General features: G+C 50.9%; 2 protein-coding genes across 4 annotated transcripts in view; one reads left to right on the top strand and one right to left on the bottom strand.

Moving 5' to 3' along the window:
- The window catches only part of TSR1 (TSR1 ribosome maturation factor), a 32,555-nt gene extending 31,857 nt beyond the window's left edge, over positions 1 to 698 (bottom strand). Inside the window, exon 1 of one of the 2 annotated variants that reach the window (XM_068120728.2) lies at positions 537 to 698. In XM_068120728.2, coding sequence (XP_067976829.2) covers positions 537 to 645 — 109 coding nt within the window. In that variant the 5' untranslated portion in view covers positions 646 to 698. The remainder of the gene's footprint in view (positions 1 to 536) is intronic. The other variant, XM_068120727.2, reaches the window with a different exon arrangement.
- A 531-nt stretch (positions 699 to 1,229) lies between these two features.
- FLOT2 (flotillin 2) overlaps positions 1,230 to 27,582 on the top strand; it is a 125,128-nt gene continuing 98,775 nt past the window's right edge. The window contains exon 1 of one of the 2 annotated variants that reach the window (XM_078780286.1): positions 1,230 to 1,331. The gene's annotated coding sequence lies outside the window, so the exon portion shown is untranslated. The remainder of the gene's footprint in view (positions 1,332 to 27,582) is intronic. The other variant, XM_078780287.1, reaches the window with a different exon arrangement.

The following is a 27,582-nucleotide window of genomic DNA, read 5'->3' as shown; positions in this document are numbered from 1 at the left end:
ATCTGTGCCCAAGGTTTCGATTCCCTCGCCCCCCCCCCCTTCCCACGCCTCCTCCCCCCAAGCCCTCTCCCTCCCACACATCTCCCTGCTCTTCAACGTTGTGTGCTCTCAAATGTTTGTGTGCTTCCCCTTCTCTTGTCTTCCGCTCCCTCTTTTTATATATTTTGTTTGTCTCGTTGATTTGTTTGTGAAGTAAATGTCAGCTCTCTCACGAGCCTCGATTCAGTATACAACAACAACAACACCAAAAAAAAACAAAAAAAAAACGTGAGCTCTCGACGCCATTAGATTACGTTTAACACGTGTAAACGGAGAAGCCACTCAGCCTTGCTTTCCACTCAAAGCGTAACCACGTTCAAATAGCGGATAATAAAAAATAGAATAAACACAAGGCAACGATTGCCAATGTTAAGCTGAAGCAAGAGCGAAGAAAGCTGGATCTCGATGCTCCAGACCACGTGTTCTCCACACAAGGAATGGCCGTGAAGGACCAAACGTAGTTAAAGAAACGGTACATTCGCAACCAGGTCGCTTACCACAATTCATTCTGTCGATGTCTCCTTTGGAGCGATGTTTCCCATGCTTGTGCGACTTGTTTTGTTGCTTCAAAGAGCCCGGCCGATGTCCGCCATCGGGTAACGCCATGATGGCGAGCTGGACAGTGAATGTGAATTGTGAATGCTGAATGGTGTATGTGAAGAAGAAGATTATCTATGGATTGTTTCTTTTCATTACGTATTTTAAAAGTATTTTTAAAATATTTGAAAATATTCGTAAATGCTTTTTTCATTCTTGCTAAACTTTCTGTTTAAATATTTATCACAGGAAGGCATTCATTAAAAAAAAATACAAGGCGAAATTACCAACTGAGCGAGACGACACATCTAAACTATAAATTAAGGTCATACCGACTGAAGCCTAAGATAATTTTTCCTGGAGTGGCGTTTGTGGGTTTTCTGACAAGTAGCAGATTGCATAACTCTTGATAAATCAAAAGGAATATGGAGAAAGAGGATCTATGTGGATATTACTCTGTACTACGGCAATCAAATTAGTTGGTGGACGTTAAAGATCCCACGCATCTTTCGCTAAGAGTGAGCGAGCTATCGCCGGCATCATGAACAAATTACCAATTCCTGCTCTAACCTATATCAGCGCGCCCTCCGCCAATGAAACGAAGAAGAAGAAGAAGAAGAATAGGAAGAGGAAGAATAATAAGGGGAAGGGGAAGATGAGGAAGAAGAAGAGGAAAAGAAGAAGAGGAAGAAGAAGACGGCGCAAGGTGTAGAAGCAGAGGAAGAGAAATAAATTGTGAAGAGGAAGAAGAAGAGGTAAGACAGGCACGCTTCAAGGAGCAAATGAGGACAGCATAAAAATATTCCAGTGAGGCCACTGAGGCGTAACGTCTGTGGTAAAAAGAGACCTCGGGGTGTGTGTGGGTGAGTAGGGGGTACTAGGAGTGCAATTCAGGACACGCAGAATGTATTTATTAGGTTACAAAATAACAGGACTCGACTGGGATCGGACTCGTACTCGTAGCAGCAGTGTAGGAGTAAAACAGAGGCAAGGTTTTTTTTTTTTTTAAAGTGCTGTAGCGAGAGACAGTTTAAAGAGCCTCTCACTTCAGCATTTTCGACGAGTCTCTTGAGGAAAGCAGATGAGTCATGAACGGGATTGACTCCTCCACTGAAATCGACGACATTAAGACTTATCTTACTATAATGGACCTTATGCATTGACGTCACGAAGAACCTAACAACCAAACGCGACGCCATCTTAGAGGGCAAACAAAGGCCCTGACGACGCGTTCATGTGTGAGTCAACTGCGATCGCAACTAATTGCTTCAACTAATTGCGTCAACTAACTGCGTCATCGAATTCCACATGGTGAATGAATCATAAAAATTATTTTTTGGTGAAGTAACAATGGATATAGTAATGTTTGAAATGTTTCTGTAGAAATTTATACACTACATATTTTCTGTGAACAATAAATGAAGCTGCACATGATATGTGTACATATTGTTGCGGGTCTCGAATTACGGCGCTCCCCTTACCGAGGGGGGTTTAATCCCCTCGTCTATTAAGCTGGCCGTCCGAGTCCTAGAATATATCGCGCTCCTTTGCGGGGTTGAGATTGACCAGGATGACTGGTCAACGGGTTCCCAGATACCTTTGCCAAGCTCTCTGCAAAGCAGGGCGATACTTCTGCTCGAGCCATGGACAAGATGGAAGATTGCGAGCGGTTTGGCAATCCGAAGCTCGAGCCGTTAGCAACAAAACTAACCCGATTCTGAGCGGTTCTAATCGTGCCACAGGTACTCAATGGGGAAAAGACAAAGATGATCGGACGAGAGGAAAACCCAAAGAATAAGACGGGTGAAGGAAGAACAAATATGATTTATTAACTACACTACAAGAGGAAACGAAAGGCAGCAAGAATATACAAAAGGAGGAAATAAAAGGACATAGGGCAACCTTATACACTCTTATATAACACGCCCAGGACAATACAAACACACTTACACGAATGGGGTGGTGGTGGTGGGAAGGAAGAGAAGGGTCCAAGCAGATGGTTCCAGGCTCCGTGTCCGCTCCGGTCCGCTCCGGGTCCGCCGCGAAGAATGGCAGGCAGCTGGTGTCATTGGCGCGCGACCGGACCTTATAATTATGTGGGGGACTGGGATGCCGCGTACGTAATCTTCGTGCCAACTCTCTCTCGCCCAACGTTCGTCTCAGAGTGTACCCTCGCGCAAGTCGCTCAAACAACGGGACAATCAATCGAGCGCTCCCCATGCAGTTCGTTCACATCAGCATCCCCCGGCGCAGTCCGTCAAAGGGCTTGGCGCTCGCACTTATATCACGCGCTTGAAAAATCAGGGCCGCCTTCATAGGGCTACGCCCACTAACGAGCTCACCTCAGCCCTGGTTGGTCAGCGAGGGCTCACTGGCTCCACCCTCGACGGCTCGTGGGCGAGGCCACACCTCTTCCCATGGCTCCGCCCCTTCTTTCCTCGAGCCGACCTCGTGTTCAATGGAGTTTGGAGCCAGCGCTAAGGCAGCGACGACGGCAATAAGATTATGTGAGAGCATTAGGAAGGACAAGCCCCACCTGTAGGTGCTACTGGCCCTTTGGAGAGAGAGAGAGAGATTGGGGGCAATTGAAGGGGCCTAGGTTATTTGATTAATACAACGCAGGGTCAAACTATTGGGAACAGATCCTTACCTGAAACACATACTAATGAGATAACTAAAGAAGAAGCCTATGGTGTCCTACGTGTTGCAATATGACCTAACTAGGGTGCGACCTTTGACCTTTACACCAAAAATGGGAGTATTTACAGGGGATTATTTATAAGGGAATATTACATATATTTACAAAGTGGAGGGTTCTAAAAACCACAACACAGCACCCTCATTTCCTCCAGGGCCGTGCCGGCCCAACAGAACTTTAACTTAGTGTGACACTCAGGTGTGGTAACCCTCTACTATTAACTTCACCCTGAGTGCGACATTTTTAAAACAACTAAGTATGTCCCGCCTGCTGCATTGCATCCTATCTATCAGACTCACGCCCACAGAATAACCGAATTACAGAATTAATTTTCAAGCTAAACATTGACACTGGGGAGCATTATTTACAAAGACACTACTTGGTATTTACACGCGAACCCAGGACCTGTCTTTTTGGGAGACAAAAGATGTTTTGAAAAGAGGAAAGGCATGCACTGCACTGCACCGATACCACCAGCACCAACAAGCACCAACATGCACAAAAAGCACCATCCGGTGCACAGTCATCACAGTTAAATAAACGATGCCTTGCGACGTCTGCTCTGCTGGGCCGATGTTCTTGGCTGCTGGGCCGATGCTCCTGGACGACTTCTTGCTTGCTGCCTAGTTGTTACTAAAAAGAAGGCACAAAACGTGTCCCTTTCTTTAATTATGGCCAGCAGGGGCCAACTAAGGTGGTCCACCTGCATGGCTTAGGTGCCACCTTTACCGTGGTCCACAAGCAAGATCTCTTGGCCACAATGGCCGGTCCCCAGCAGAGGTGCCAGGCCTCAAAATGTGGGGTCCATGAATGTGGTGCTCGGCCACAGACCTGTGGTCCATACAGTGGTGCTCGGCCACAACAACATGCAGTCCATAAGTGGGGTACCGGTCCAGGCAGGCAGCAGCGAGGGTGCAGGCACACAACTGCGGACACCTGCGCACTCCCCCCGGGCCCAAAATAAACAAATCCGTGAGTGGGGGAAGGAGGACAAGCAAGCAGCGGGGCAAGATCGCAAGGGTACACATCAACACAAGGTAATGCAGAGGTGAGGTGCACAGAAGTGCGAGCCGAGAAAGCTCGTCCCTACCGTACGCCCCCCCCCCCCCCTGAGCCCCCCCCCTCCCCAACACCTAATCTACCCTTGCCCTTACCCCGTATTTACACAATTTTACAAATTCGTCGCTACGTCTTGTCTTCCCCATATCTCCCCTCTATACCAAATTCGTCATCAATCCCAATTTCTCATTAATCCCTCTATTCCGAATTTACCATCAATCCCTCATAAGGAGGAAGAGATGGAACAATGAGCACAATGTCACCCCCACGTCATGATGCGTCTTACATACCAGACATTTGCACAAACCGGTGGTGTGGAGTCCTGTCACCCTGGTGAGTGGATGCAGATGGTGCGGAGACTTTCAATCCTAACTACCTTCTAAATGACTTTAACACTTTTTACACTACCCGGGGTCTTTCCCTGCCAAACCATTAGCCATTTTACCCTATGTGGTTCTAAAAACTGAACTCCCATTGACCAAACTGTGGTGCTCACCAATTTGGGGTCTCACTCCCCCGATTCTACTCCCTGTGCCCTCTCACAATTTCCGGGCTGGGTCATGTGGCGCCCCCAGCAGGTCCGCTCACCTGCACACCTCTGCCACTGTAGTTGTCTCCCGAGCTTACCTGTTCCTTATCCTAACCTACCTGGGGAAGGCCCTCTGGCGCTCTCACCCCCTACCGCCCTATCTGGCGTCGAGCTACCCGGGTCCATCCTCTGGATCCTCGGGCCCCATTGAACAACTACTGACTCCCAGAGCCTACCTGCGGCCTCACCTGGCCGACATACTAACAGTGGCGGAGTGCCCATTCAATCACACTCACTAACAGGCCACATGCCCAGCCATTCCACTTTACTCATGCACCAATCACAACACTCCTGTGCAACTACCCGCACCACAGATGCCAATATCCAACCACAATTTACCTACTCCCTCTACCTACTTTTAAACTACCCTCCCCGGGTACTCGTGAAGGGGTCCATCTTCCCCATCCACTCCTTTCGCACCAATCACTCCACTCCACGTATTCCACACTACTCACTCCACACCATCCATTCCATACTCCATGTATTCCATACCATTTATTCCATGTAACCATTCTTCATTCACCGGTACTTTCACTTGCACACCTTGTGCCCACACACCTGGTGGCACTTTCACACCTGGTGGCACTTTCACACCTGGTGGCACCTGCACACCTGGTGGCACTTGCACCCTCCTTCCCTCCAGGACCATTCACTCAATACAATACACTCAACTCAATGCACAATCACACCTTTCACAATACTCTGCTCAATCACTTCCTACACACACACTGCATCATCTAATCTACCTGGTTTTCCCTCTAACTTCGTGCTTCCCCCAGTCTTCCCTTATACTATTGCACATCCCACATCGTTAACAACCACTAATCTATTCTGCGTCCCCTCCTACAGGTATAATGTCGCTACTTAAATCTACAGTTACCTATGGTCATCTTTCTAAATTCCTATACATTATAACCTAACCCTCCTGGGCTAGTTTTCACAGCCATACCCCATAAAACTATAGCTCCTTTGCCCCCAGAATGTGAGGGATGGTAAATTTACCATCCCTCTACATCGGGCATCTCCCCCTATCACCCCCAGTCCTCTGGCACTACGAGCCCCCTTCGTTAGAGGTACTGGGTCCTGCCTTGGCATCTAAAGCCGAGGCAATCCACGAGGGCGCCTGCTCGCCGGTGTCGGGTCTTATCCGGTCGGCATGGACGATCCGAGGGAGGGCTCGTGGCCCCATTTTGATCTTAACGACCACGTCACAGACTTGCGACAGGACGACCCCCGGGCCTTGCCAGGGAGAGGTGAGTTTTGGGCACCTACCCTTCCGCCTCCGGGGAGTGAAGAACCAAATCTTCATCCATGGAGCGTACTGACTCCCCTGGCTCCGGTGGTCGTACCTGCGCTTCATCTTGGCCCCCGCCAGATGGAGCTGGCGGCGGGCGAAGGCATGGACCCTCTCCATGCCTTCCTCCAGGTGACGTGCGTAACCCTCCCTCGGCGGTGTATCTGTGGTGTCTGGCACGGGACCGCATAGCAAGTCAGCGGGAGCCCGCAACTCCCGCCCATACATAAGCAACACTGGACTGCATGCGGTGGCCCCGTGCTGGCTAGTTCGGTAGGCCATTAACAAATACGGGAGATGTTCGTCCCAGTCATCCTGATGGGTGGTGGTGAACAAGGCCAGTTGTTGGACCAGTGTTCGATTGAACCGTTCCACAATCCCGTCAGATTGTGGCCGCAAGGGCGTTGTCTGTGTTTTCCTAATTGACAGGAGTCTGCACACATCTTTTAGTAATTGACTTTCAAAATTTCGACCGTGATCGGTGTGCAGCTCCTGTGGAATCCCATGCCGACATACAAATCCTTCCACGAAGGCCTGTGCTACCACCCCGGCTTCTTGGTTGGGGAGGGCATAGGCCACCGGCCACTTAGTGAAATAGTCCATTACAACGAGGATGTAAGTATTACCTTGGCGGGTGCGGGGTAGCGGTCCTAGAATATCCATAGCCACCCGCTCAAGGGGGCCCACACCTGGTGTAATTGAAGGGGGGCCCTCATCCTCCATGCTGGTCCCTTTTTAGCAGTACAGGCGTCGCATCTCCGACACCAGTCCTGGATTTCGCGCCCCATATTAACCCAATAGAACCTCCGGCGGACCCGAGATGTTGTCTTTGTCCTGCCCAAATGGCCGCCGGAGCGGGTACCATGCACCTGTTGTAATATGATGTTTTTGAATTTGTCTGGGACTATCACCAGCCAGGAAGTTCTCTCAGAGGGAATCTCCACCCACTTGCGATACAAGATGTTGTCTTTCAATTCCAGGGTCTGCCACTGAGCCCAATATGCCTTTGTTGGCGCCCCGAGGGGGGTGACCTCTTCCCCATGAGGTCTTTGCCACAATTTGACCCATTCGTACACCGGTCCCAGAACGGGATCCTCCCGCTGGGCTGTGCTCCATGCCAATGTTCCGAATTCTTCATCTGCAGTTAGTGGCAAAATTGGCCCTCTCACCCGGGTTGCACGGACGACGAGGATAGGGGCGGAATCGCCCAATTGCTCCCTCTCCTCGTGTCTCGCACAAAATTTACAGTTTTCCCCCAGACAAGGATGCCGAGAGAGTGCATCGGCATTCCCATGGGTCTTCCCGGCCCTATGGGCCACATTAAAATAGCACTGCTGCAACTTTTCCAACCACCTTGCAATTTGGCCCTCTGGTTCCTTGAACCGAAGGAGCCATTGCAAGGAGGAATGGTCAGTTCGAACCAAAAATTTCCGACCGTACAAGTACGGGTGGAAATGGTTCATGGCAGCCAGCATCACCAATAACTCTTTGCGAGTGACGCAATAATTTCGCTCGGGCCTACTCAAGGCCCGACAATAATAAGCGATCACTCTCTCCACGCCCTCCTGTGTCTGAGACAAAACTGCGCCCAATCCTTCCTGGCTTGCATCCGTGTCCAGGGTAAAGCTCCCGTCACTAGTGGGGTAAGCTAGAATGGGTGCGGATGTCAAAAACCCCTTCAATGCTAGGAAGGCCTCTTGGCACTCCCTTGTCCAATTAAATCTCATCCCCTTCTCCATAAGCCGGTGAAGGGGCCGGGCCATCTCTGCAAATTTCGCCACAAAGCGCCGGTAGTAGGAGCAGAATCCCAAAAATCCCTGCACCTCCTTGAAGGTACGTGGTGCGGGCCACTCCTCTACTACTGTAATTTTGCCTGGGTCTGTTTTTACCCCCTCGCGACCGATAACATGACCTAGATAGGCCACCTCTCTTGCTAACAAAGTGCACTTGCTCGGGCTCAATTTCAACCCTGCCTGTCTGAGGCACCCAAACACCTGGTCCAAATTAGCTATGGCTTGGGGGAATGTTTTAGCATGTACCAGGACGTCATCCAGGTACACCAGGCATGATTGCCATGGCATGCCACCTAGTACATGCTCCATTAGTCTCTCAAAGGTGGCGGGGGCGTTACACAAACCAAACGGCATCACAGTGAACTGATACAGCCCCTTACCTGTGGAAAATGCCATTTTCTCCTTCCCTGCCCTATCCATCTCCACCTGCCAATACCCACTCTTGAGGTCTAAAGTTGAAAACCAATTTGAGCCCGCAACGGCATCGAGGGTATCGTCAATTCTTGGCAGGGAATATGAGTCCTTGAGTGTCACGTTGTTTAGCTGGCGATAGTCCACACAGAAACGCGTGGTCCCATCTTTCTTTTTGACCAGCACAACAGGTGACATCCAAGGACTTCCCGAGGGCTCGATGACACCTGCCTCGAGCACTTTTTCTACCTGCTCGTCAGCTTCCTCCCTCTTGCTCCAAGGGAGCCGTCGGGCAGGCTGATGAATAGGCCGGGCCTCACCGGTGTGGATCTGATGTTTCACCAGGCCAGTACGTCCAATATCCTCGGGGGACAAGGAGAAGATATCCAAATGGGATCCAATTAATTTGTGTAAGGTCTCCCTCTGGGTACCTTCCAACTCTACGCTACTTCGATTTACCATCTCACAAATGGGATCGGGCCAATTCCTATTACTTATTGAAGGCTCCCCCTGGGGCCGGCTCGGCTGGACGTTCTCGCCCCTCACTGCCGTGACTTCCTTAACTGGGGGCAGCCAGCTCCCTTCGTGCGTGGTTCTGCACTAATATTAATTACGCGGACGGCCACCACCGGCCCGTCCGTTTTTACGAGGGTGCGGCCCACGATTAAACCCGGGATGGAATGCGCTGCCACCGGTTCGACCAGGCCGCAGGACTCCTGCCATGTTGGGCGAGCTGACCATCGGGCCGGCACTATGGCCTCGGCCCTCGGAGGGATGGTCACGGCCACAGAAGCCTCTAGCTCCATCCTCTCGGCCATGCTCACCCCCTCCAATGGTAGCTCATCTACTCCCACTTGCAGGGTCCCCCGGCACAAATCGATTTTACAACCGCTGGCAGTCAACAACTCCAACCCTATTAAGCATGGGTCGCACACCTCCGCCACCCAAACTTCTATTTCTCTCTTTACCGACCCCAACTTGAGGGTTACAAAACCACGCCCTATGATCGGGGCCGTTACCCCGGTAGCCAGCTGCAAACTATAATTTTCCAGACGCTGGATTTTATCCCAGGCGTCTGCACTCAAATTAAGGATAACAGGGCTGATGATCGTGGCGCTAGCTCCTGTGTGCACTACGGCATCTACCCCCACGCCAGCAATTTTTCACCGAATTGTTAGGCTACCTGTACCAATTTGGCCACAATGAATGACCTGTCGCGTCAATGAGGGCGCTTCACCATCCCCTACTGCCGAACACGGCCCTGTATGTTCGGCACATTCTAGTTTCCCGGGCCCTGGCGGGGGGGGGGGGGGGGGGGGGGGGTGTCTGGGGTCGGCTGGTCCGACCCGTTTGAGGTGGAGTTGATGGTCTCGGCTGTTGGGGTCCGTCCCGGCATGGAGCTCGACACTCTCGCGCCCGGTGACCCAGCCGACCACAATTATAGCACCTCACCTGGTAAGGTGCTTGCCTCCGGAATTCCAAATTTCCCCCCCTGAATGTCCGAATTGGGGCATTTGATTGTTGCCCACTTTGGGCCACCTCCGGGGCCACCTGCCATGGTTCAGGTCCCGCCAGACGCTGGTTCACCGGCCTCCGGACAATGCTCTCCAGGTCAGGACCCCCTTCGGGGGCGGACCCCCTAGGGGGGCCGCCACCTGTCACGGGTCCTACCTGGCGCACCGCCACGGCATGGCGCTCTCCTCCCTGAGCCAGGGGCCCCGCTGCTTCCCAACGAGCCGCAGCGTCAGCCGCCTGGCTCAAGGTCTGCGGGCACCACATGGCGAGCTGTTGTCGGAGCTCCGGATCCGGGAAGGCCTGGATAAAGTGATCCAGCGCCAGGCTTTCCTGGGAACCCGCTGCCATGTCCGCGTGTGCGATCCCTACTGCGTGGCAAATGTCATGCGCAAGTTCCCCGATGGTCTCCTGGGGCTTACGTTTTCGCTGCACGAGCTGAGCTTTAACAAGCTCGCTCTGCTGTTCAATGCCGAAACGATTAAGGCCGCGCGGAGGGCTGGCAGGGTGAGAGCACCCGGCGGTAATGCCGTCAGCACCTCCGCCGCCACGCCACGCAGTGCCCCCACAAGGTGTACTCCACCTTCGTCCGGATTCCAACCGTTACCCCTACACACATACTCAACCTTCGCCAGGTACGCCCGCAGATCACTCTTGCCGTCATACGGCGCGAGTGGGACCTTGTGGGTGCCCGAAGGCCGGACCCCGTGCGTAGCTCCTTGCGGGGTTAGCGCGAGGCCGAACCGTTCGGGACCCCACAGTACACTATTTCCGGGGGGCTCTCGTGCATCCCCCGTCCCTCTGAAAACTACCCCTGTCAGTGTCGATGCCTGGGTCGCCCCTCCGCAACCCGCTACCCACTCCATACTCACACCCCCTTGCTCACCAATACCCCTCGCACTCCCCATAATCGGACCTCCTTGCACACATCCTCTTTCCACGCACTCCGGACCAGTCACACACCTCACCATTGGCCTTTCACGAATGCCCGGGTCTATACCAACACCCAAGCTCACTGAAACTCCCCTCACACCATATACATTTCCGAACATATCGCAACTCACCTTGGCGCCTGTTCCACGTCGCTCCTCCTCCGCCACCTGCAAACTCTTTATCTGGTTAGCAAGTACATCATCACGATTTGAGCACAGCCCTTGTACATAATCCATCCCTTCCTCCTTCAGCTCCTTCTTAGTTTCCCTCAGTCTCTTCTTAATTTCGCTCACCCCCACTTCCACTTCCTCTAATTTTTGTTTCACCTCGTTTATTTCCCGGTGCGCCCCCTCAATTTCTTCCTCTAATGCTACCTTGGTCGTCTCTATGTGCTTCCTCACTTCTCGTTCTTTCGTCTCCATCGTCTCTACCACCTCCTCCAACCTCTTTGTCAGTCCCTCGTGTACCGTCTGACATTCTTTCTTCGTCGCTATTAGTTCTTTCTTTATCTCCTTCTGTGTCGCTTTCAGCCCCCCTATCACAGCTGTGTTCTTCTCTACCTGTTCCCCTAACTCCTTTTGTCCCACTGTCAGCTGCCCTACTCCTAGCATCAACTCCTCTATACCCTCTTGTAACCTTGCCGTACTCTTTCCCATCTCTCTCTCCATGCACTCCTCACACTGCTTCACCTCATCGCGTACTCCTCCGACCTCTTCGCTCACCCCGCGCCTTATATCCTCCCCCATCTCTCCCATTTCCTTGGTAGATGCCGCCCTCATCTGTTCCAATTCATTCTTTTTGGCGTCCATTTTACTCTCTAGCCCGTTCTTTACCTCCTCTATCTGATCCCCCATCTGTTTGATTTCCCAGGCGGATTGATCCCCTATCTCCCTCAATTTGCCTTCCATCTTATTTTCTAACCCCGTTAACCCATTCTTCACCCCTTCCATTTGGTTCTCCTGGGTGGCCATTCTATTTTCCAATCCCGTTAACACGTCCTTCATCTATCTATAATTCCAGTAATCTCTGTGTGTATGTATGTATGTATGTATGTATGTATGTATGTATGTATGTCTGTGACCGCTGTTTCTCGACAACCACGGGTCCGATATACTTTAAACTTGCCAGGTATATTGCTGGGGACCCGAGGATGTGCCTTTTCAAGGTTTCATATTAATCGGACAAGTAGTTACCGAGCTATGTCCAAAAAACGATTCAACCAATCAGAGAGCAGCGAGCTATCACGTGTGCCGAACGTGGCGAACAGACTCTGCCTCGGACGGCACATTTGAGAGCGTATTCATTTATTTCACGTTGGAAAACTATGTTGCCGTTAAACTATGTTTTAAAACTAAATAAAACTAATTTGCGATTCATCGTAACTGCGATTTGCGACCTTCCGGACAGTGAAGACTTCACTTCCGGCAGCCAATCACAGAACGCGTTGTTGCGAGCCGAGCCGAGCGCGTGCGCCATTACGGTTCGTAATTCGATTTCTTCCGGAGAAAATAATAATTTCTCGATTTCTTATGCGCATTATTTCTCCCAGAGCGAAGGGCGGAAGCGAAGAGCGTTGTTTTTTTTGTTTACGGGCGTACGGGCGTACGGGCGGGGTAGAGCGTACGGGTAGCGTTTTTTTTTTTTTTTTGGCAAGGAACGGGCACCCACGTACGGGCATGCCCTAGTTTCTCCAATTTGGCTACCCACGTCCTCCAATTGGCCCCCTAATCCTCCCAATTTGCTTTCTAGCCCCCCAATTTTGCTGTCTAATCCCCCCAATTTGACTTCTAGGCCCCCAATTTGGCTTCCCAATTGCTCCCCCATTCTACTTCCCATTCCCTCACTATCAGCCCTCATTTCTCCCATCTCTTTCCTTAATCCCCCAATTTGGTTTCCCAATCGCTCTCCCTGATTATCCATCTTATCATTTAGCTTCTCCAGGCTTGCCGTGAGTTGAATCATAAAGAGGTTCATATCTATTGGTGCTGCAGGCTCGGCTCTCGCCGCCATGTGCGAGGTGCCGCCATCTTGTGCTGTCGCGACCACGTGCGAGGTGCCGCCATCTTGTGCGCCTGCAACCCCCTCTACCGCACCTTCTTCAACCTCCTCTTCCATTACTCCCACTGCCTCCCTGGGTTCTGGGTTGACTCTAAGCCCTCTTCTATCTCCCCCACCAGCATCCAATCGCCTTGACCATCCACGGCACGATATAAATTTGGTTGTTAAATACTAAATTTCGGCCGCCCGTAATTTTGACCAAATTTTTAAGATGGATTAAAAAATTTGGTTCGGGTCCAATCCCACTCCCGACACCAATTGTTGCGAGTCTCGAATTACGGCGCTCCCCTTACCAAGGGGGGTTTAATCCCCTCGTCTATTAAGCTGGCCGTCCGAGTCCTAGAAGATATCGCGCTCCTTTGCGGGGTTGAGATTGACCAGAGTGACTGGTCAACGGGTTCCCAGATACCTTTGCCAACCTTTCCGCAAAGCAGGACGATACTTCTGCTTGAGCCACGGACAAGATGGAAGATTGCCGAGCGGTTTGGCAATCCGAAGCTCGAGCCGTTAGCAACAAAACTAACCCGATTCTGAGCGGTTCTAATCGTGCCACAGGTACTCAATGGGGAAAAGACAAAGACGATCGGACGAGAGGAAAACCCAAAGAATAAGACGGGTGAAGGAAGAACAAATATGATTTATTAACTACACTACAACAGGAAACGAAAGGCAGCAAGAATATACAAAAGGAGGAAATAAAAGGACATAGGGCAACCTTATACACTCTTATATAACACGCCCAGGACAATACAAACACACTTACACGAATGGAGGTGGTGGTAGTGGGAAGGAAGAGAAGGGTCCAAGCAGATGGTTCCAGGCTCCGGGTCCGCCGTGAAGAATGGCAGGCAGCTGGTGTTGTTGGCGCGTGACCGGACCTTGTAATTATGCGGGGGACTGGGATGCCACGTACGTAATCTACGTGCCAACTCTCTCTCGCCCAACGTTCGTCTCAGAGGGTACCCTCGCGCAAGTTGCTCAAACAGCGTGACAATCAAACGAGCGCTCCCCGCGCAGTTCGTTCACATCGGCATCCCCCGGCGCAGTCCTGTTACAATCAGCATCCCCCGGCGCAGTCCGTCAAAGGGCTTGGCGCTCGCGCTTATATCACGCGCTTGAAAAATCAGGGCCGCCTTCATAGGGCTACGCCCACTAACGAGCTCACCTCAGCCCTGGTTGGTCAGCGAGGGCTCACTGGCTCCACCCTCGACGGCTCGTGGGCGAGGCCACACCTCTTCCCATGGCTCCGCCCCTTCTTTCCTCGAGCCGACCTCGTGTTCAATGGAGTTTGGAGCCAGCGCTAAGGCAGCGACGACGGCAATAAGATTATGTGAGAGCATTAGGAAGGACAAGCCTCGCCTGTAGGTGCTACTGGCCCTTTGGAGAGAGAGAGAGATTGGGGGCAATTGAAGGGGCCTAGGTTATTTGATTAATACAACGCAGGGTCAAACTATTGGGAACAGATCCTTACCTGAAATACATACTAATGAGATAACTATAGAAGAAGCCTATGGTGTCCTACGTGTTGCAATATGACCTAACTAGGGTGCGACCTTTGACCTTTACACCAAAAATGGGAGTATTTACAGGGGATTATTTATCAGGGAATATTACAGATATTTACAAAGTGGAGGGTTCTAAAAACCGCAACAATATGTTTTGAAGCTGACACAACTGTGACAATAAAACTGCTGCAACTTTATATTACTTGTCATTTTGTTTTGTTTCATGTGCGTATTTAACAATGTGCATCACCAATGCAATAAGGCAATACTGTTGATCCATAAAATAGCACTTCCATGATAATCAGTCCATAGGAACACGGAGTTATAAATAGTTATCTATATATACCTCCGTGCATAGGAACTACTCCTGGACAAACATTTACGAGAGCACACGCAACTTGTACGATTTTGTTCACAGTTGCTTCTGGCGATGTCCCATCATTTATCAGTGTGATGGGAATGCGATTTTGGAGTACAGTATATTTTTGTTTCACCATTCCATTTACCCGTTCAACATGGATCCGAACACAAGAACGTTCTCTGCTCCAGTCAACTTCTACTTTTTCAAGTTGCTTCTTTCCCTTGGTGAATGTGGGCACCTTCACCTCGGCCATCGCTATTCCACAGTATTCATCAACAAAAAAACCACGATCGGCAAGCACAAGATCCCCTGGCATCAGTTTATTCATGAGGTCACTGTTTTCCATTGTCTCAGTGTCTGTTGCTCCCCAACTCCCCCAACTACTTGGGGTCACTCCCCAACACTTGCTTCGGAAGCATATTGAGCCCTGTGGTGTTATACCAATTAGAAACTTTACAGTTGAATGGTGCTTGTAGTTGCTCCACACTTGTGCCCTTGCCAGTAAATCGGACGGCTGCTCTATAAACACTTCAGTGCAGTCAATAATAACTGCACATTTCCTGAAAAATTTTCTGAACGATGACGGCATACTGAGACGTAGAGCGTCACGACTGGGCCAGTGTATCAGCGACTGAGTCTTTACAAAGATTACATCAAGAACGCAGTGGAAGTTTGGTGAAACAGTTGACTGGCTGACTCCGAATCTGTAAGCTAGGTCCTCGTCAAAAATGTTCAATCGCAACTTCATGAGGAACATTAGCACTTGACCAAACTTCGTGAGTTTTTTACACGTTGGGAGAGCACATGATGTAAAAGTGAAGAGTGGCAAAAAAAATTGCCCAAGAAGGAAATCCCGTGTAAAATCGGAGTTTTGCATCGTTGTTCTGAAAGTGTCCTTCCTGCAGACCTTTTGCTCTTATCTTTTCTTCCAGGTCACACACTTGAGTTCTGAGGGCAATATTGTCCTTTTGTAGTTCCTCCACGTTTTTTTCCAGTGCATGAATGTCTCTGAAAGACAGTTCCGTTTGGGTTTCAGTCCCTCTAACAAGTAGTCAGGTTCACTATGTTTTTTCGTTCAAAATCATGGTAGATTAGCAAACCTATACATTTTTGGAAACGTTATTACATGGAAAATCTGAAAATCAATGTTTACATTTGCCAATTCCGACCAATTCGATTCGACCAATTCGACCAATTCGACCAATTCCATTCGACCAATTCGACCATTCGACCAATCGCTTCGATCGACCATTCGACCATTCAACCAATTCGATCGATTCGATTCGATTCATCGAATTCGATTCGATCGACCATTCGACCAATTCGATTTGCCAATCAATTTGACCGACCTTTGCTTGTGTGGAACGGACTGTGAAAACGATGCGGACTATATTGTCGGATACGACACACAGGACAGTGATGACGAACTCTAAATGGCATATTCTGTAATCGTGTATGTTTGATGCCATTGACTGCCTGTGTATATTTTGTCATTGACTGCCTGTGTAGATGTGAAGTTATACCGACTGCATGTGTATATATGATTTTGCTGACTGCCTGTGTATGTTTGGTGATATGAATTATTGTGACACATTTTGATGTTATTAACTGCCTGTACAAAATGATAACATGTATTTGATTATGCAACTTATCGGGAATATAAAGACAGTATTTTGCAATTCAAAACCTTTGATTCGTGTCTTACCATTCCCCATAGCACTAATTTGATACTTTCATTGGATTCCGTGTCCCTGAAAATATAGGTTTAGTATATTTTAAAAAGTTTTTAGGGTAATTAGAGACAGAAATAGAACAAAATATGTATTTTACAGTGGCCATTTTGAAAATCCAAAATGGCCGCCATACAGGTATCTCTCCAAATGTAAACATTGATTTTTAGTTTCCTTATGCTATAACCTTTCCAAAAATGTATAGGTTTGCTAATCTACCATGATTTCGAACGAAATATAATTTATTGACATAGTGAACCTGACTAAAGTGGGATCTGCTCATGAATGGGGCACTGCTCAGGATTTGCATTGTGTAGTTCCAGCAGTATTGCTGCAGTAGCAGTATTGCTGCAGTAGCAGTATTGCTTGCCCTCTGAGAGGGGGCGCACTTCCGTTTCTACGGGTGTGTGACGTCATATGCATAAGGTCTATTCACCAAATGTCTGTCCGTCTGTCTGTTCCCATGTACCGCAAAAACGGCTGAACCGATCGCAACGAAATCTTGGGTGGGTAATCCTGGGACCCCCTGGAGTAAAATAGGCTGTATTGTTTTTCCAAATTTTCCAGTTTTTCCAAACACGATGGAATGATATTTACCGATATGAACAGTGACGTGGCTTTTATTGAAATTCTACAAATACTGTTGAGATTTTGATGATTTGCGTGTGATATGATTTAATGGATGTTTATATAAATCGTTTAAAATAAAAAAGCCTTCCATTTCTGATATTTTGCCTTTTCATTTGGGCCTCCCAATTGAAGCCCTGCCCGAAGGGCGGGTACCGTTGCTTGTAACAAACAATACCACAAATACGGAAGCTGCACCAGTACTAAAATGTCTTGTGCCAACTATGGTGAGGATCACAGTGCAGCCTTTAGGGTTTAAACGATGCCCTGATTTCCAAAGAACTGGCCGGATCCAACATGTTAAAACTGAAGGGAATCTGTGCGATGCTGAGGCTGTTCTAAAGGTTCCCAAAATCAACACCCCAATAACTGAAGTCAGCATAACACCAAAACCTATGGCCGGGTCAAAATATTGACAAAATCGGTGGGACTTCAGACCGAGGCTAAAGATCAAGAATGCCAAACAAACTGAGTGTAATGATCGATGTAGATAGGAAGATTAGCAGAATGGTGTTCATCGGAGTTTATCACTGAAGTAGTAAATTGTGCTGCCCAAGAAAAAAAGATATCCAGGAAAATAAACACAATTATGTCCGCCAACGAAGGTTGGGGGGAAGCGAATTTGAAGAAAAGGTAATGTTTTCACCCATATTAGTTTGTCTGTTTGCTGTTTGTGAGCAGGATATCTCAAAAAGTTATGGATAGATTCGCACGAAATTTGATGAACAGTTTGGGTGTGTGACAAGGACGAAATGATTAGGTTTTCGTGAGAATCTGGATACTATAATGATTTAAGTGATTCTTCGCAATTGAGAAATAGCACCAAAAACAATATTTCGCACAATATTAAAAAAAGTTATGGACGACTTATGACAAACTTCGTGGATGAGTTGGTTAGGTGACAAGAACAAGCTGATTCAATTTTGGTTCAGGTCCGAATCCAGATCCGGCCTATCGGTGGGATACAAAATGTAACTGTTCAGCCTGGTGGAGGTATGTGCTTATTAAGACTGCTTATTGGCGTTCCTGTTTATCTATCAACACAGACATCTCTCTTCAAGTCGTTTGAAGAAGGGTCAAATACTGGAAATGAATGAAAGCAAAGATGGAGGGAGAACTATCCCATGCTCGTCTGTCATAATGAAACCCTCTGGCTGAACAAAGATAAGGCTTTGACCCTCGGAAAACGCTTTTCTAACATTATTGGAGAAATCAATAATGACTCGAAGTTCAAAGCAAATAAGATTCAATTTGCCAGCCACTACAAAACCATAACAATGACTCCTCGCCCTGTAAGCTCCACACTCAATCTGGACTTCTCACTTTGAGAACTCAAGCAAGCAAGTAAAGTCCAAAAATAGTGCTTCTGGTCCTGACCATTTAACCTGAATCATGTTTAATTAAGCACACGGACTATAGGGTGTTAGTAGTGTTCCTTGAACTATTCAACAAAGTCTGGTATTTAGGAAATCTTCCCTGTGACTGGAAACACTCCATTGTCATTCCTCTTCCTGAAGTTGGAAAAGATCCCTCAAACCCAGCCAACTATCGACAGATTGCTCTCATTTCTCGTTAGTAAAACAATGGAGACGATGGTTAATGAACGTTCGGTTTTCTTCCTGGAAAAGAACAACCTGCTGTACAAATACCAAAGTGGATTATAGAGGGACGGTATGCCATTGAGTATTTCTCCATATTCATGAGGCCTATGACTCAGTCTGGAAAGAAGGCCTTCTGTATAAAATACGATTACATCAACAAGGAATCTGGCAGGATGGTCTGATGGATCCAGGACTTTTTGTCCAACATCATTTCAGGTATATTGGAATATGTCTTTAGAACCTGAGAACACTCAGAATAGTCACCGACAAGGTAGGCTAAGCCCTGCCTCCTGTATTCCACATGCTTAATGGCATCCCTCTGTCTAGCTGTGTCAGGGTAGCTGTCTAAGTCCCACTCTATTTAATATGATTAATGATGCAGGCTCTCCCTAAGATATCTGTTTGCGGATGACATTGCTATGTGGATCCAGAGCAGAAACCTACATTTTGCGGCCAAAAAACCACGCTGATAATTGTAGCACCAATCAGTGGACCGAAAAATGTGGATTTTTAATTCCCGGTCCCAAGTTTCATCATTCATCATTTTCACCGGCAAAATGAAGGTCAAGGACATATCATTAACAGTCAGTGGCACTTCCCTCAAAACATCCTCAGATATGTCCTTTTTAAGAATTACCTTTGATTTTGGCCGAATTGAGAACTCCCATATTCAAATAAACTCGCTGCCAAATGTGCAAAAGGCCTTAATATTGTTGCGGTTTTGCGAATAGAGGATAACCCCCCTCGTAGGTAGTTGCACCACAACATGTAGCCTCGCTTTAGTTCAGTTATTTCTTGTAAAATGTAAGCTTAGTCTCCTTTCCGGTGTTAATATGCGTTGAGCAGGCCAGTAAGTGTAGGCTTCGGTGCTCCTTGGGCTGGAACACCACGTGCAAGGGCCTAGAACAAGTCTGGCAGGCCCGAAGGAGGAGCTGCAAGGGGAGTGGCCAGTAAGCGGTGAGCAGCCAATCAGAGCTCAAGGGGAGTGGCTAACAACAGCAGCGAGAGGATGGGCTTGGAACATTCGGGTAAGACTCTGGGGCGGGGTTTTAAAACCCTTCCCCGGCCCCCCCGCACCAGTCACGAGTCAGAGAGAGAGTGCCCCAGTGACCCAGTCGGAGTGAGTGCCCCACTGACCCAGTCAGAGTGAGTGCCCCAGTGAGTCATGAGCCAGTCTACGAGTCACGCAGTGAGTCAGAGAGTGCCCCCGCACCAGTCGGAGTGAGTCTCAGTGCCCGAGTCACCCAGTCAGAGAGAGAGTGCCCCAGTGACCCAGTGGGTGTGATAGTCAGAGCTTCTGTCTAAGCGGTCTGTGCACGAACTCTCCCTGCCCTGCGCTTTGCTGTTGGTTAATCGCGCTTGCAAGGACGGTCTCTCCCGGGGCCACCTACGCTGACGACCTTCCTACCTGGGCTCCCTGCACACATGCCGCGAACACTTCGAGGGCCACGCCCGGCGAGCTGTCCGGAGCGAACGGAGCCAGGACGCGTTTGGAGCGCGTACTTTTCCTTCCTCCTTTTCCCTGCATGAGTGAGTGGGCCCTTGTCCGGGGATTAAGTAAGATTGACGAAGTATCTGCTCTGTGTCTCTTCTCTTTACCCTGATCACTATAATTGTAAATAAACCTGTGTTCTTCCTTCCATTTGACCGTGCACGTCATTTCACACCATTGGCCTAGCATCGCACGAATAAAACCGCTCAAATCGGGTTCAATAGGAATTAACGGCACGGGTCATGTGACACGCGAACCGCTCGGTGTATTAGATTAGCGTGACCCATGTAAGGTCCAGTCCCCATTCTCGTGGCGGCGTGTGTATCAAAGGTACGTAGGGACTCGACCAGATACCCTTCCGCACGCTCGCTACAGGAGTGGCGACTCGGCCCCGTGGACTCGAAGGCGGAAAAGGGTTTAACCCCCCTCTGTACGTTGACAGGCTCGAGAGATCCACAACAAATTGGTGTCAGGAGTGGGATAATTGGACCTAGAGTGCGCTTCACACACTCAAACGAAATTACGAGTGGACGAAATTTAGTTGTTTAAAAAATCAAATTTATATTCGTATAATGGCTGGCCAAGACAGTCAAATGCCGGTGGGTATAATAGACGAGGAAGAATTAATGGCCCAGGACCGGCAGGAAGGGTTGGTAGAAGAGGGAGCAGATGAGGGTGTGGCAGTAGGTAAAGACAATGGCCGCGCCTCGCACGTGGCAGCAGAACCCGAGCCCGCGGGGCCAGTGGACTGGGGCTTATTCATGACCCAAATCAGGGCATATATGATCTAGTCGGGTGAAGAAATGAATAAGATGAATGGGAAAATGGATGCCCAGGGGGACAAATCCACCCGGGAAATGAAAGAGATGAAGAATGGGTTAGAAAACAAAATGTATGCCCAGAGGGACGAAATAAAATAATCCAGGTGTGAAATGGAAAAGATGAGGGCAGCGTCAAAGAGGGATATAAAAAAAATGGGGGAGGACATTGGGCTCAAGCTGAGCGAGGAAGTCACAGTGGTACGCGATGAGGTGAAGCGGTGTGAGGAGCACGTGGAGAGAGAGTTGAGGCAGAGTACAGTTATACTACAGGGGGGTATAGAAGAACTGACTCGGGAGGTAGAAAAACTAACGGTGGGACAGCAGGAATTAAGGGAACAAGTGGGAAAGAATACTGACGTGATAGGGGGGCTGAAAGCAGCACAAAAAGAAATAAGGCGGGAAGTTCTAGCAACAAAGAAGGAATGCAAAATGGTGCACGAGGGACTGACAAAGAGGATGGACGACGTGGTAGAGACGTTGGGAACGAGGGAACGGGAGATCAGGACCCATGTAGAGATGACCAGGGGAGTCATAGAAGGGGAGATTGCGAGGGCGCACCGGGAGATAGAAGGGGTGAAAGAGAAGCTGGAGGAAGTAGAAGAGGGGATGAGTGAAATTAAGAAGAGACGGAGGGAGACCAAGAATGAAATAAAGGAGGAGGTGATGGAATATGTACAAGGCCTGTGTTCACATCGTGATGACGTGCTTGCTGACCAAATAAAAAGTTTGCAGGTGCTGGAGGAGAAGCGTGGAGGAAGAAGCCCCGAGGTGAGTGGCGATGATGGCGGAAATGTGTTTGGTGTAAGGGGAGGTTCGACGAGCTTGGGGGTGCGAATGGACCAGGGCGTTCGTGAAAGGCCCATGGCGAGGTGTGCGACTGTTAAGGAGTGCGTGAAGAAAGAGTGTGCGCCGGGGTGTGCGATAATGGGGTGTGTGAAAGGTGTGTGTGCACCTGGGTGTGCGAGCATGGAGTGGGTAGCGGGTTGCGAAGAGGCGGCCCAGGCATCGACACCGACCGGGGTAGTCCTTAGTGGGACGGGTAACACACGTGAGCCCCTAAGAGGTGGTGCACTATTGGGACCCGAACGGTTCGGCCCCGCGTCAACCCCGCAGGGAGCGGCGTACGGGGTCCGAACGTCGGATGGCCATAAAGTTCCGCTTGCGCCGTACGACGGCAAAAGCGATTTGAGGGCGTACCTGGTGCAATTCGACCACGTGTGTAGGGGTAACGGTTGGGGGCTGGACGAAGGTGGGATACACCTTGTGGCAGCACTGCGCGGCGCGGCAGCAGAGGTTCTGACTGCCTTACCACCGGGTGCTATCATCTTGTCAGACCTCCGTGCGGCACTAATTAATCGATTCGGCGTGGAACAGCAGAGCGAGCTTGTTAAAGCTCAGCTAGCGGTGCAAAAAAGAAAACCCCAGGAGACCATCAGGGAATTAGTTTATGACATTCGCCGTGCAGTGGGGATAGCGCACGCGGACATGGCCACGACCTCCCAAGAAAGCTTGGCGCTGGACCATTTCATCCAGGCCTTTTCGGACCCCGAGCTTCGGCAACAGCTCACCATGTGGCGCCCGCAGACCCGTTGGGAGGCAGCGAGGCCCCTGGCCCGGGGGATCGAGCGCCACGTAGTGGCGGTGAGACAAGTAGGGCCCGTGGTTAGTGGTGGGCCCCTGAGAGGGTCCTTCCCTGAAAGGGGCCCGGACCTGTAGGACATGGTCCGAAAGCTAGTGGACCTGCGGCTAGCGGGATCTGGACCATGGCAGGCGGCTCCAGCGGTGGCATGCGGTGGGCCACTATCAAAAGCCCCAATTCAGGACTACAGGAGGGGCAATTTGGAATTTCGGAGGCACACACCTCACCAGGTGAGGTGTTATAACTGCAACCGGATGGGTTACCGTGCACGGGATTGCAGAACCCCGCACCGGGATGGACCCCGGCAGCCGGGACCATCAACTCCGCCTCGCAAGGATCGGACTAGCCGACCCCAGCCCCCCCCCCCCCCAGCCAGGGCCCGGGAAACGAATATATGCCGAGCATGTAGGGCCGCGTTCGGCAGCAGGGGATGGTGAAGAGCCCTCATTGACGCGACAGGTCATTTATTGTGGCCAAATTGGCAATGGTAGTTTGACAATTCGATGAAAAATTGCCGACGTGGGGGTAGACGCCGTTGTGGACACAGGAGCAAGCGCCACAATCATCAGCCCTGTGGTCCTTGATTAGAGTGCAGACAGTTGGGATAACATCCAGCGTCTGGAAAATCATAGTTTGCAGTTGGCTACCGGGGTAACGGCCCCCATCATAGGGCGTGGTTTTGTAACCCTCAAGTTAGGGTCGGTTAAGAGGGAGATAGAAGTTTGGGTGGCGGAGGTGTGCGACTCATGCCTAATCGGGCTGGACCTGTTGACTGCCAGCGGTTGTAAAATCGATTTGTGCCGTGGGACCCTGCAAGTGGGAGTAGATGAGCTGCCATTGGACGGGGTGAGCACGGCCGAAAGGACGGAGCTGGAGGCTTCTGAGGCTGTGACCATTCCCCCGAGGGCCGAGGCCATAGTGCCGGCCCGATGGCGAGCTCACCCGACCTGGCAGGAGTCCTGCGGCCTGGTCGAACCGGTGGCAGCGCAGTCCGTCCCGGGCTTAGTCGTGGGCCGTACCCTCGTAAAAATGGACGGGCCAGTGGTGGCCGTCCGCATGATTAATGTTAGTACAGAAACACGCACTATAGGACGGGGCACAAAGATAGCCGGCTGCACCCCAGTTAACGAAGTCGCGGAGGTGAGGGACGAGAACATCCAGCCGAGCCGGTCCCAGAGGGAGTCTCTAGGAATTAGTAGGAATTGCCCGATCCCATTTGTGAGATGGTAAACCGGAGTAGTGTAGAGTTGGAGGAGACCCAGCGGGAGGCCTTACACAAATTAATCGAAACCCATTTGGACATCTTCTCCTTGTCCTCCGAGGATATTGGACGTACGGGCCTGGTGAAACATCAGTTATTTCAGTTATTTCTTATTACATGTAAGCTTAGTCTCCTTTCCGGTGTTAGTATGCATTGAGCAGGCCAGTAAGTGTAGGCTTCGGTGCTCCTTGGGCTGGAACACTATGTGCTAGGGCCTAGAACAAGTCTGGCAGGCCTGAAGGAGGAGCTGCAAGGGGAGTGGCTAACAACAGCAGCCAGAGGAGGGGCTTGGAACATTCGGGTAAGACTCTGGGGCGGGGTTTTAAAACCCTGCCCCGGGCCCCCCACACCAGTCACGAGTCAGAGAGAGAGTGCCCCAATGACCCAGTCGGAGTGAGTGCCCCACTGACCCAGTCAGAGTGAGTGCCCCAGTGAGTCACGAGACATTCTACGAGTCACACAGTGAGTCAGAGAGTGCCCCCGTGCCAGTCGGAGTGAGTATCAGTGCCCGAATCACCCAGTCAGAGAGAGAGTGCCCCAGTGACCCAGTGGGTGTGATAGTCAGAGCTTCTGTCTAAGCGGTCTCTGCACGAACTCTCCCTGCCCTGCGCTTTGCTGTCGGTTAATCGCACTTGCAAGGACAGTTTCTCTCGGGGCCACCTACGCCGACGACCTTCCTACCTGGGCTCCCTGCACACGTGCCTGTTGTGGAAAACCAATCAGGTCCACACAACTTTAGTCCAACGGGTGGTTTAATTGCATTTAGATCATAACATCATCCTGTAAAGTAGGAAATACAATAAGTATACGATGTGACATCACATGGGACCATTCATAACATTCAATGCAAGCAAGCTGGATATTCTATGCAGGCGTACCGTTAGCGAGTCTACCAGATGTAACGTGTCACAGGAGAAGTCTCGGAGCACCGTCCGCAGCAGCGGGTCTTATAGTCACGCCCCTAGCGGTGTCAACGAGCAGCGAGCATCACCCCGGGTTCAGTACGAATACGATTTCACTACATTCTCCCCCCCCGTCAGAATTATACGGCAGTGCGGCTAGAAGCGAGTGAGCGTCAGCACGAACAGGGTGGAACATCAGTCGACCCAACCGTATCGGGCCGGGCGGCGAATTTCTCTGCCAGCACGCGCCCGAAATTCCCCGGGAACGGCATCACGTATCCCTGTGTCCCCGGCGTCGGAGGCGCCAACAGGGTCGGGTGACGAAGGGGGTAACTCCAAGTCGTCGGGCCCAGGTAGTCTCGGCGAGGGGAGGGTCGGTAGACTTTCGGCGATGGGAGCGTCGGGAGAGGCCATAGTCTCATAGATGGGTTCGATCGGTTCGTCCGATTCCCTACTTAGGTCGGCGACCCCGCAAGGGGCAAGGTGACGGACGGAGACAGTAGTCTCACGGCCATCAGTCGTCATCACACGAGCATGCTCAGGATTAGCCTGGAGAATCTGCACTTTGTCCACTAGGGGGGTCGTACTTGCTCGCGCGAACCGCCCGTTTAAGGTAGGCCGGCCCGGGCCCAGCGAGCCAACTGGGCAAAGACCGTATACACCCCGAGCTCCTGGGGTGGTGGAAAAGTCGCTCGTGGGGAGTTTGGTTGGTTGCCGTACTCAGGAGAGCCCTGATCGAGTTCAACGCCGCAGGTAGCGACCAAGCCCATTTATCGAGGCCCCGGCCGAGGGTCCGGAGGTTGAGCATGACGGCCCTCCAGATAATCCCGTTGAAGCGTTCGATCTGCCCATTAGCCTGGGGTCTGTACGGCGTGGTGTAACTAGAAGCAATGTTATTTTGGAGCAGATAGCCGCGCACCTCCTGAGACAAGAAGACCGCGCCCCGGTCGGTATGGACATAGGCCGGGTAACCGAACATTGAGAACAAGTTCTGTAAGCATCGCATCACCGTGGCAGCAGTCATGTCCGCGCACGTATAAGCAAAGGGGAATCGCGAGTACTCATCAACGATAGTGAGCAGATAGCGAGAGCCGCTCGACACCGGCAAGGGGCCCTTGAAATCCATCGCCAAGCATTCCCACGGGCGCGTAGCCTTAACCAGAGTCCCCATGGGAGGGTTATAGAAACGCGGTTTGATTTCCGCGCAGATAGCGCAGTCGCGACAGATACGGCGGATATCGTCAATCGAGTATGGGAGATTGCCACACCGCACAAAATGAGCGAAACGCGTTATGCCGGGATGGCCCGCAGTGGCATGCAGCACCCGTAGGCCCTCCAAAGAGGTGATACCCGCGCATGTAGCCGGTCGTGATAAGGCATCGGCGGCCCGGTTATCCTTCCCCGGGCGATATTTGATGGTGTAACAGAAGTCGGCGAGTTCGATATGCCAGCGAGTGATTTTCTCATTCTTAATGCGCTGGGCGTGTAAGGTGTCGTACATGAACGCAACGCTTTGCTGGTCCATGATGATTTGGAAGCTCCGCCTGAGTAAGTACGGGCGCCATCGCCGAATAGACTCGACGATCGCATACGCTTCCTTTTCAATGGACGAGTGTCTCCGCTCAGCGGTGGTAAGAGTCCGTGAAAAGAAAGCCACGGGACGCCCCCCTTGGGAGAGGGTCGCCGCGATGGCCTGATCCGAGGCGTCACTTTCGAGGACGAAAGAGCCGCTCTCGTCGATTGTCGCCACGGCGGCTCGGGCGATGTCGGCCTTAAGGCCTTCAAAGGCCGCCAATGCGGCCGGACTCAGGGGGAAGGTGTCGCAGGCCACGAGGGGGCGAAGTTTCGCGGAGAAACTTTGCACCCATTTGGAGTAATGGGCGAACAGCCCAAGCAGCGCTTCAGGGACGCCCGATCACAGGGAGGGGCCATGTCGAGCAAAGGTCGCAGACGCTCCTTATCCGGAGCGACAGAGCCATGGGTCACGGTGTACCCCAGAAGATCTATCGTGCGTAGGGAGTATTGGCACTTATCCTCGTTCATAGTTAAGTGATACCTCTGCGCGACCTCAAGGAAGCGCTTCAGATTAGCATCATGGTGCCCTTGGTCATATCCACAAACCGTAAGATTATCGAGGTAGACGAAAACATTGGTTAAGTGCTCCCGCGCAACGAGGTCATCCATGGCCCTCTGGAAACAAGTGACCCCGTTCGTTACCCCAAAAGGCAATCGCGTAAATTGGTACAACCGCTGCCCCGACTCAAATGCGGTATAGATACGATCCGCCCTAGAGATAGGGATCTGGTGGTACGCACTACGGAGATCGAGAGTGCTATAGACCGAATACTGGGCCACCTGTTGCACCAGCGCGTCCATCCCCGGAAGGGGGTAGGCATCCAGCTGTGTAAAGCGGTTAATCGTTTGGGAATAGTCGATTACCATGCGTCTGCGATGGGCCTCGCTGCGCACCACCAAGACCTGGGCGCGCCACGGCGACCTACTAGGTTCTATGATGCCGTCTTTCAAGAGCTGAGCCGTTTCGTCCGCAATGAATAGCATGTCTGCGCGAGAGTAGCGCCGTGATTTCACCGCGACAGGGGTGCGGTCGGAGGTTAGATTGGGGAACAGCGAAAGCGGCTGGATGTCCATTTGCGCTAGGGCGCACACCGCAAGCGCGTCGTCCGCCCCCACAACAAGCGTGTCAGGCCCACCAAACTCCA

This window comes from Myxine glutinosa, chromosome 6 (genome assembly GCF_964187855.1).
Source record: "Myxine glutinosa chromosome 6, kmMyxGlut1.1, whole genome shotgun sequence".
Classification (NCBI taxonomy): Eukaryota; Metazoa; Chordata; class Myxini; order Myxiniformes; family Myxinidae; genus Myxine; species Myxine glutinosa.
This window is presented reverse-complemented; position numbering and strand designations above follow the sequence as displayed.